The 11,864-nt window shown below is 32.3% G+C and overlaps 1 protein-coding gene across 2 annotated transcripts in view; it reads left to right on the top strand.

Moving 5' to 3' along the window:
- Window positions 1-413: 413 nt before the first annotated feature.
- Window positions 414-11,864, top strand: part of LOC119637720 (SEC23-interacting protein) — a 21,051-nt gene continuing 9,600 nt past the window's right edge. For both annotated transcript variants that reach the window (XM_038033932.1, XM_038033931.1), the window contains exon 1: window positions 414-516. In XM_038033932.1, coding sequence (XP_037889860.1) covers window positions 429-516 — 88 coding nt within the window. In that variant the 5' untranslated portion in view covers window positions 414-428. The remainder of the gene's footprint in view (window positions 517-11,864) is intronic.

The raw sequence follows: 11,864 nt of genomic DNA, 5'->3' as shown, positions 1-11,864 counted from the left end.
TCCTCATTTTAAGTATCAATCTGACTAATCGTAAAACAACATTATGGGTCTCTCTCAAATCTGGCTCATCTGTAAGTTCATTTCTTATGTTTTCTTGTCCTGAGCGCACTTCGTATGCGTATCCCATGAGACTACATAAAAAAATTAGTTAGGTAGTCCACTTGTAAAGCTCATTTGGCAAATATTGTTTCAGGAAATTACCTATTTTTATTAAACACATTTGTTGGTCTATGGGAATAGATGAAATTGTTTCATTTATGCGGTATATTACAAGTCTGACCTTGTGTAAGCTATCGTGATTTGTATCGTGATTTCTCGGAAAACGTTTTTCATAACGTATATTAAAACTTCAACTCTTAATTAGTTAATGTGAAAATTATTCAGCCACGTTGTAATTTTGACATTTTATTATTTGTTGTAGATGGGATATGGAAAAACTGATCTCAAACGAGCACATTAAGAAACTCCAGTACTCTCACTTATATATATGCGCTCATAATTATGACAGCGGATTAAGTAAAAATTTAAAAAAAATGGGTTTATCAGTTATTTTTCACCATATTATTTTAAACTAAATTAATTTAATGTAATTTTTGCGATATCGTCAAAAATGAAATAGCGTAATTTCAATATTACATAGAATTCATTTAGTGTTAATTATGAAAGTGGTCTAAGTTAAAAATTTGAAGAACTTATATGAACGTAAGTTTGAAAAGGCGCGATTTTGATGCCCTTCTAATAAAGAAGGGCCAATCAGACAATAACAGAAACGACAACGCATTCCATTCTACCGGACAATGTATGGAATTTATTTAATTCTATTTTGAAAGTACATGAGTTCAGTTAGGTTCTTTCGAACTAATTATTGGCGGAAAAATAATTTGTGTATTGTTATGAAAATGTTTTTTAAGAAATTAAATTTTCGGAAAAATGAATGTCGCCGCAGGATTTTATTTCGGCCAACGAAAAGGAGAGTACAAAATACCATGGGCGAATCTGTATCTTGGCTGCAAATTCAATGGATGAGATTCTTGAAACATAAACCTCATAAGGTGTTCGCTAAAACTTGTTTAGATGATTCTAAATTCCATGTTTTGGATCTTTCATCTAAAAGAGGAACGCCAAAAATATATGAAAATATTAAATTAAATTAAAATTCCATTATAGACTGCCGCTAGAGCACTAATGAAAGAAAAACATAAATATATTACGTGTTTACCACTGTACACCCAGTTCAGTTCAGTTTTGCAAGAACATTTTGAGAATCCCGAAGAACCCGTAATGATAAAACCTTAAAATGATAACAATGGAATACTTCTCAAAAATAATTAAAAAATGCTCATGAATTATTTTAATAATGTTATTGTTTCTAATAAAACTCATGGTGGTTTTGTTTGTTACTGCTTTAAGTTAATTTTGAAAATTGTCTAAGTCAATTCAAACTTTAAAAACAACATTTTTATATGAAATTCATATTCATAATAAATTTCTATTAATTCAGAATAATAAAATTCTAAATTAAAATATCGCATAATGTAAAAATATTTTTTGATTTATTCAAATGCAATTTATTAAATATATCGAAGCAAGAAATATATGACTTAGACCACTTTCATAATTATGAGCACGTATTTTACATATCATTTATTGCTTTATGATAATTACTTTGTTTTAAGGAAACCAATATACGAAAGGTTTTTCTTGCTGCTTTTCTTTTTCATAGTTATAAAAAAAAAAAAACTGGTTATTTTGCCAGACAAGTGCGAGTAAATAATTAAATGCGAGAATACTTTATAGAATATTGGTGGACGGAGAGGTATCATAAATACTTAATATTGAGTAAATAATAAATATTTAAAAATATATCCGAATAATAATCGAAATGCGCTTGTACAGTAAAGTCTGCTACAGTGCGATGAATTTGGGACTCGTTATACGAAAATCGTTTTACATGAAACACACTACTGATCCACCTCGGGAAATGGGGTTTTGTGCAAGATCGCGTTAAGAGAGATTAAATTATAAATGAATTCATACTGCGTTCTTAAGAGCGAGAGTAAACGTAAATAAAACACTCTTCTGATTGAGATTTGAATCAATTTTTTTTTAATATATTGCTTTGACCTCGTCAATACGTACATAATTGTACAGCGTGCAGAAAGTATTAAATCGTATCATGAAAGCAATGAATTCATAGTTACGTTTCTTTGAAGTCTCAATGATCTTATTTATCAAGATTTTTCGTGTTATTGGTGAACTAAGAGCAAACATATATAGAAAATTTGCAAAAATTGGTGTTTCACGATTGGGTTTTTGCAGAAGTCCAGAGGCGGTCACTTACATGAAACCGTTTTTAAATAAAAATAGCATGAACCGAAATGTTATTTCACAAAATGTAAAGAAGATGTGTTTGTTACAAATAAGACACAGAAAACACTTATTTGATGCATCTATTTATTGTAGAAGGAATAAAAAGAAAATTATTACACCTAGTTGTAAGTATTATATTCTTAGGATAAATAAAAACAAAGCAATTCTTCATTTCTTGCTTACTTTTTTAACGGAATTCTGTGATAATTAGAATTGGTAATAACTCATAAATGTCAGCAATAAAAATGTGACACACATCAAGTAAATGCAGGTATAACTAAAATTTGTCAAGTCGGTAGACTTATTGGAATGTTCTTGCATGAAAAACGTATTATTAGAGAATTCAAATCTTCGCTTCGAATTATATGAAAATCGCATTACAAAAAACTGTGTTATAGAAGACTTGACCGTATGTTGTAATGTTAAATCCATTTAATTAGGGGACTCAAGCCACTGTTACTTTACTTACAATATTTGAGCAACTTATTGAAAGGAAATATATTAAAAAAATTTTCTTTTCGACTTCTCTCTTCAAATATTGCGACTCAAATCTCCCTGTTAACGCCAATCTTTTAGTTGTAAACCTTTTAGGATAAGCCACAAAAGCCCTTTTTTTTATCCATTCATTTTTTAACTGATTTTGTTATTAGCCAGATTTTCGGCAGAAGTTTTCTTAATATTTTTGTTAGTCAGATAAGGCCTCTTTATGTTATGGTACACGCAGCTATAGCTTTGGAGATGTTTATTCGTTACAGCAGTTATGGCACTACTTTAAGATAAAGAAATTTACTACAATCGCATGATATCCCGCAAGGACAAACTATTGAAGCTAAATCAGATTCAGCCATTTTGGCAACTACTCCTCCTCCTCCCGTGTAACTTTTTCTTTTGAAAGAGTCAACTTTTAAAACTTCGCGACCAAATCGTTAACTCATTTCGACTTACTAAATTGATGTGAAAATTTTGGAACGGACGGACTATCTTTTTTAAAGAATCTTTAATATAACCGTACCCCAGTGAGGGTCTATAACGTGCCTATACAATGGTCTAATTGTCAACATTTTATGATGAAATCTAATCTATAATATCAGTTTTACGTAGAAATGAAATGCGCGAAACTTGGACGACATGAATTAATTTTTTGGATAGTAGTCATAATAGCTCTAGCAAAATTTAAGCCTTTATATACGTATGACATGAGAAAAGATGTAATAAAATCTTTGATAAGAAAATTCATTTTGTTAAATGACGTCATATAAATGACTTACATAAAATCAAAGTTTAATTTTTTGTATTTTATTACGAGCATAACGGAAGAGTTATATTAGGATAAGTGATGCAGTGTGTTTTATGAGCGATCTTATCGTAGTAGGCTATTTTCACTTAATTTCATTTGAGTGGGATAATAAAAAGTAATGTGAAAATAAAACGAGTTTTGTATGCAAAAATTTCGAACAGATGAGGCTTTATGTAGTCCGCCTTTAGACGATATTAACATATAAATAAACCCCCTATGAAGAGTACAACACCAACGATACGTTGTCATTGAGCTGCCATTTTTGTACAGATGAGCTTAAAATTTCAAATGTGTTTATATGGCATAAATCATATAGTTATAGTTAGTATCTTCCTCCCCGAGCTTCTCACGAAATATTTCTTTTAAATTCATTGTTGAAAACATTATAATCCTTTACTGTGTCTATAGCCCTTGTACCTCTGTTCTAGTTGTTCTAGTTGCGCGGAATCATTGTTAACGCCGATTAAAATTTTTTCAGAAGTCGCTCACTGTCAAAATGATTACAATAAACGTAAGTTGACGATTGAACGCAGTTGAAATTGTAGGGAGTGAAAGCGAATTTTAATGATAAAGTGTAAACAAGTTGCAACTGTTACGTTGTTGTTGTCAGTTAGTGCAAAAGAAAAATATGGAAAGAGAACGGGCGTATCTATAAAAATTATTTTATTTATTCACTATTAGGAGTAAATCGTTTAATTTATGTCACGACCTTTTTAGCAATTCATAGAGAATAAAAAGAAATCAATCATGTGAACAAGAATATATTTAACGGCACGTATATTCGCCTTCATTAATACTGTCGCCATAAAGCGTATCAGCAATTTAAACAAATATAAAGTCAACCTACATGTGCTCATCATCACATATTTATTCAATAAATGTATATCAAAGTTATGTCCTTGTCCCGCATAAATGCGTGTCGAACATTATTTCTGGTCTGTTTCTATTTTAACGCTGCTCTGCATACTTTCAAAATGTTATTTTTATTCCCGTTCTTGGTTTTGCTTCTATTTTTCAAATTAATTATTATGTATATATATATTTTTTTCTATTTTTTAATTTCAAAGTTACTTCGCTCTTGAAATGCGAACAGTAATTAAAAACGCGCAAGGTGAAAAGGTGAATTTACTCCAATCAAAAAGTATCAGGAATTCCATTATGTGATTGATTTATGCTAAGTAATCGCTTAATTCACTGGTTTCTTAAAAATTTGCCATTTTCAGGGATTTTCATGCCTACTTTGAATTCTGCGGGTAGTAGCTAAGTAGTAGATAGTTTCATATTTCGAAAATGATGGAAATATTGATCGGAAAGTATATTCAGATTACTCATTTTTATTTTCAATTTTAAACTTAAGGAAGTTTGTGTTATCTAGTAGTTAGTTTTGTCTTTTCTCTTCTTTTCTAAAACGAGCGTAGTCGTGGTAAAAAAAAATTTTTTTTCTTTTTTAAGTTTTAACATAGATTTTCATGTATATAAAGTAAAAAATGTAATAGTAACGAAAAGAAGAAAACCCCTACAAATACAACATAGCCTAAATAGATGAATAAGATGGTTAATGTACTCTTTACAATAATTCAATTCTATTTCGATCGGCATATTACGATTACGTGTCAGAGCAATTTGCAACAATTAGGAACACAAACAGTTCTTGAAACTAATAGAAATAAGATCTCTGGCGAGTTTTAAAAAAATAAACAAATAATTGAAAAACAAAAAACAATTGATCTTATTTATTGTGCGATCTATAAATAATTAATTCCCGATACTCTTTGTTTAGCGTATATGGGAAATTTGAATTCCAGTTGTAGCTTTAGTGCCTTCGAGATAAATTCATGATATTGTAAACTAACTAATCTATAGTTTTTCCCTATTTGTTTACTTCTTTTTTTTTTTTTTTTTTTTTTTTTTTTTTTAATTTACTATTTATTAATTTAGTAATTATAGAAAACGTTGTCGGATTTTTTAATTTAAATGAAAAAAAAGTAACGCTTTTAAACACATGAGAAGGAAGTGTGTTAAGCTTAACTAATTAGGAAGCTGTTCAGCGTTAAACGTGCCTGGCATTTGTAATAAACAAGTTAATAAGTTGAGCGTATTTTGCCTATTATTATTTTTTTTCTTTTTTTTTTATTTACTTTGGGTTCATGTTTAATTTTTCATTAATATTTCTATTGTAAATTATTTAATATTGACTTCTTGTTATTTGCGTTATTGTTATTGGTGTTGGTATTTGTCGCGTTATTTTATATTTGTACTGTTTGCTTCTGTTGTTGTGGTTGTTTTAATTATTTATGCTATAATTTAGTTGATTCGTAATTTTCTTTTTATACTTCTAATCAAAATAAGGGTTCATTGACTTCATGTCACACACCTTTGACAAGGCTAAAGTTAGTTGATCATGCATTCATTTGTAAATATTTATAACTTTTTTTTATTTCTCTTTTTGCATTGACACGTAATAGATTTTCATATGTCGTTTATTACTGTTAATATAAAAAAAAAAAAAAAAACTACTAATTGCAATAAATTTTGCCCATTAGGACTTCAAAGAACATTTCTATAGCCATTATGCAGAACAGTGAATGTAAACTTTTCACTTCTTTTAAAAGTTGCTATAAACTATATATTAACTGTAAATAATTTTAGCGATGTTCTACTGTTGTTCTTGCTATAAGGCCATTGATTATCTTCAAAAATAGGAAATCATGATATGCATTTATTTGCGACAAAAATGTTAATGCAACAATTATTTTCCTCGTTCTCCAAAATATGTTTGAACAAATTCTGTTGGATGCATATTAATAATTGCACTATGTTATGATTTTGGGTTAGTGACGAACTATATAAATGCTAGTTTTGTTTTCTGGAGCTGAACTAAACTATTACAAGTGATATTTTTTATGTTTTGAATTTGGAGTAAACTTTTACAAGCGTTATTTTTTGGTTTCTGAATTTGGATAAATTTTTCTAACGACATTAAAAACAAATTGCATCGTCATTTTTGCTTGTAGTAGTTATATTATATAAATATAATATAATTATATATATAATATTATTATTAGTTAAGTGTACATATTATTACTCATCATTAATTTTTCCAATTCGTGAGTGCTTTAGTTTACCTGTAGTGATGTTAATTATTAGTGGTTTCGTCCTAATAGTGTTACCACCTCGTGGCGAGTATAAGAAGTGCAGGTCAAAGCCCGGTCAGGTAAGGATCAGCTGTTCGTGTGCTGCGTCTGCTACCGCTTTGCTTATTCCTCTTGCGCTGGCTTAAATGCTAGAGCGGAAGGTGTGGTAATGAACTCTATGCTGGTCGTGCCCTGATTGTAGAGTTAGAGCCAGCAAATTTTATAGGATATTATCCGTAATCAAAGCGGTGTTGTCTGCATTGAAGGAGGAACCAACGGCTTTGACGGATAAATTATTAAAATATCAGGCTATGTTTTATGTGGTTGAAACTTTGAATACTGCTTGTTCACCTTTGGTGACAAAAAGGACTACACGAGATGTGGCGTATAAGACGTTCCCCGCTTTTTTTTAGCTCCGTCTTTGTCTTAGTTGATTTGGCGTCACGTGATCTCTCATTGTCCAGCAGCGTCGGTCGTGGTAGATCAACCTTCCTAGAGAATCCAGACGTTATTATTGCTGAAAACTCTAAGGCTATCTCTCCAAAGCTTGATGTCGCAGTGGCTAAGAAAACGTCATCTATAGGTGGTTCTGATTACCCGATTCATGTTGCGCCTGCAACTGGTGTTGGTAAGAACTCTGGTAAAATTTCGCCTAAGTTTAGTGATGTCCCGGCTGTCAAGAGGGGAACATTGACTTATCCGACGCGAGTGGTGTCTCTAATTTTGCGGGTCCATATTGACTTTGTTACTGGAGTGGCTTCAGTAGTGGGTATCGCGATTGTCACGGAATCCAGCTTCTACTCTATTCTATTCTATCTATTCTATTCTATTCGATTCGATTCGATTCGATTCGATTCTATTCTATCCCAAATACCGCCGGAAACTTGGGATAAAGTAATTATGCGATTCATTAGCTCAAAGTTTCCGCATATTGATTTGAAAAGATGTGGTGTTAATAAGTTTAATATCTCACTTTGTCGTACTACAGGTTCGTTTAACATTATGGTGCATTCAGAGTACTTGGAGATTATTCTAAATAAATCTTTATGGCCAGTAGGTATTCTTCTAAAAGGTTTCATTTCTCGGAGAAATCCAGCATTGCCCGCTTCGCTTCGACTAATTGCTCCTTTATCGTCAGGATCTATAACGTCAAAATCCTTATTGCCAACCTCTTTGTCTCCTGCTCGCTCAAAAAACTAAGTTGTCCGAGGAATAAACTGTCAGTGGTTTTTCAAAATGTGAGAGGTTACAACATCAAGTTACACGATAGCTTTTTAAATTCTATTGCGTTGATCACATTTTAGTTTTCGCTAATACATGGTTGAAGACAGTAAGCGATGGTGATGCTGGAATTTGGATTATTAGATGTTTCGAGTTTGGAGGTGGCGTTCTTATTAACCTGCATAGCTCGCTAACTGCGGATTTACAGGCAGTTTACAACGCGGAAAATTTTGAATTTATCTCTATAAAAGCCATGTTTCAAGCATTGTACCTGTTTATTAGTTCTTCTTATGTTCCGCTTTCAATGAATATTTCTATTTATCTTTAGCGTTTAATCGTTTAATCGCTGGCATTAGTTTGAAATTGAAATCTAATGACAGAGTCGTGATTTCGGGGAACTTATGCTATTTCAGAGTAGAATTTGAAAGAGATTACTACCTTAGGTAAAGTATACATATCAGATTTATTCGTTTGATACATTGTCACCTTTGAAATCTACCGAGAAAGAAGTACTTGGTGCATTATTGTCCCTTAAATTTTTGTCGTGTCCGTGGCCAAATGGATTACTCTCTTCCAATATTCGTACTATTATTCGTACGTATGCCCCTGTACTACGAACGCCGTTCAAGAATACATTTAATAAATGTCTTTCGACGGGGTATTTTCCGTATATTTGGAAATCTAGTTTTATCATTCCGTCTCACAAAAAAGCAGCGGTTTTTGAGCGTAAACAAACAAACGTTAATTATACTGACTTTTCAAAAGCTATTGTCAGAGTAGACCATAACCTCTTACATCTAAAACTGGGTAGGCTAGATTTTCTAGTAACATGATACCGTGGTTTCGGAGCTACTTATCGGATTGTATCCAGAGAGTATTGTTTAGTCCATGTTACTCAAGAGTGCTTAAGTTTTCATCTGGGGTACTCCAGGGTAGTCATCTTGATGTACTTTTGATTACAATATTTTGAAATAATGTTTCTACATCCGGCAATGGAGTATGTCTGTACATCTGCACTGTCTGTTTGGATAGAGAAATAAGAACTGTATTATTTTTAGGGCCATACTTAAATGCCAATTGCAGTGGATCGGAGGCTGTAGAGACGGATGCATGTGTCATTACTGACTTATTTAGGGAGATATGGGTGTTTTCAATTATTGTCCCACAGACGGTTACATCTCAAAGATATACTCGTGTTTTACTCTTACAGGCATAAATGCAGGAATAAACGGACGGGCAATACCTACTTGCCGTACGGCCAGTTCTTAAGCGCTGGGCGTTTCTGTACCCTACCCTAGCTATGGTTTGCGTTGGGGGACGCCAAAGTTGGGTCCGATAATCCGTCCAATCTACTTTCCACTTATACAACTGCCAAAAGTAATTTAGTACATTTTTATATTTCTTTTATTCTTTAATTCATATGACTTTTAATAAAAAAACAAATATTAATGACTATGTGTTAATTAAAAGGGAACATCATGAAGTACCAAATAAATTATAGATATGCAAGCTATGTTCTAAAGTCAAATCAAATGAAGGACCTGATATGCAAGAATGCGCTACTGAAGATGTTGTTGAAATTGGTAGCATAGATGATGAAGATACTTTGTATAGCTTTGTATAGCGACATCACGATGACTGGAAATTCAAGTTGTTGTTCTTTATAGTTGTTTTATGACTGTCTCTTATGTATATATGTACTAACGGTATTCTAAAGATGGATAACATACACCTCATCAATAACTGTGGATTGTTTTCTTATCTTTTTGGGTGTATTGGGTAATTTTTGCTACATAATAAATGAACAATTTATTGGTTCATAGAAATTTTCACAATCACTTTTGTAATTTCTCACTTTTCACGGATGACGTAAAAAACTTTTGTTCTCCTAATTCCATTAGTGGTATGCGTGCTCTTCAGTCAGACTTGTTTAAGTTAGTTGAATGATTTCAGGCTAATCGCATGTCCTTGAGCTTGAAAAAGTTCGGTAAGCTCTCCTTTTCTTAGTCTAGTATTATGCCGTATAATTATTTTGTTAGTAGCCACAAATTACAGAATGTAACCAGATGTAATGATGTTTGGCTAACTCTTGATCCAAAATTGGGACACAATTTACTCTGTAATAATTTATAAGAAGCTGAACGACGATTTGCAGATGTCACATTGACCTGATGTAGGCTTATGCAGGCTCTCATATTTGTAGCTTCCGCCGTATGAATGATGCTCATTGATCTTCCCCCACTGGAAAATAGATGCGTGATGCTGGGGTTTGTCCTTATTGTTAAACTGATTTAAGGTATAGTATCTTCCTCGTCTCTACTCCAGAGCATCTCATTTAATGTGCATTACGACACACTGTGAAGCAATTTACCTCTCACACCGCTGTACTAATTACCACCTTCAGAACCCGTTTGCGGGATGTATAATAATAATCTTCTGCTACTATATCTATTCTATTTAATTTTACTGTACCACGCCGAGATTTGCATTGGTTATTCATATATTTAGTCATACATTTTTTTGAGATCTGTAAAATTATTTATTACTTTGCAGTTATTTTATTCCTTATTACTATTGCAGTTATCATATTTTTTCTTGTAATTTAGTTCTAAGTTGTTTTATATCGAATGATACTTTCTCTATGTAGCTGACTAAATAAATAAATAAATGCTGATTGTAAATATCTAATAAAAACTGTGATCTTTTAACGGTGTGAACAGCAATAAAACTGCTACCACCACTGTTTAATATAAGTTCCATCAATAAACATATAGGATTCTCTTTTCAGATATCGTTTTTAAAATTTCTCACTTCGAGTTTTTCTCTTATTGTAAATGGCATTCAAAAATGGCAAGTTGGGACGACGAAGTCTTGAAACGTTTGAAAGTTTGTCTGATTGTTTATGTTGTGTCAAACACACACAAACAGTGCTGGCGATCACAACGCCAGTTTTGGACAATAGTAATCAAACTACCAAAGTAGCAGGGTGCCTAATTGGTTGGTATGATTCGACCAAACGTTTCGTCAGGTCGTACCAACTTATTTGGGTTGTTTCTTCCAGCACTTGAACTGGGAGAAACAAAAAAGATAACAAAAAAGCGATCAATAGGCTATGACAACGACAAAGTTTTATTGGTAAAACGTAGATTATAAATTACAATATCTATAAACTAATGTAGAATTTTTCTACTACGTACTGCAATAAACCAATATTAAAAAATTATGCACTTGCATTGTTGCGTTTGTTTATTCCAGAAATATGAACAGCTTGAAGTGTGTCAGAAAAATGCAACACAAGCAAATTAATATTAGTTTAGGGAAAAAGAAATCCATTATTTTTTCGGTATATGACTGCACTGATAGATTTCTCGTAAAGTATTGATCAAACAATTTCAGATTTATGCTCGTTGGAAAGGTGACATTTCGCAGTAAAAAAAAATTCTTTTGCTGTTTTTTGTTTGGTGCATTCAGTTGTGAGTTACAGCGTGTTAAAAATGGAAGTGAACAAAGAGAAAATTCGGTACATTTTACAGTTTTTCTTTGACAAAGGCGAAAATGCAAGCCAGGCGGCTAAAATTGTCAATGGTGTTTATGGTTCCGATACTCTAACAGCCAATTATGTGCAATGTTGGTTTCGTAGATTCCGTTCAGGAATTTTTGATGTTAAAGATGCACCTCGCACAGGTAAGCCGGGGGTCGAAAATGTCGATAAAATCGGAGAAATAATCGAAGTTGGCCGGCATGTTAGCAGTCGTAACATCGCCCAGGAGCTAAAAATCGACCATAAAACAGCTTTAAACCATTTACACAAAGCTGGATTCAAAAAGAAGCTCGATGTTTGG

Source organism: Glossina fuscipes, unplaced genomic scaffold, assembly GCF_014805625.2.
Source record: "Glossina fuscipes isolate IAEA_lab_2018 unplaced genomic scaffold, Yale_Gfus_2 60, whole genome shotgun sequence".
Lineage (NCBI taxonomy): Eukaryota > Metazoa > Arthropoda > Insecta > Diptera > Glossinidae > Glossina > Glossina fuscipes.
Note: the sequence above shows the minus strand (reverse complement) of the source record. Positions and strands in the feature narration are given on the sequence as shown.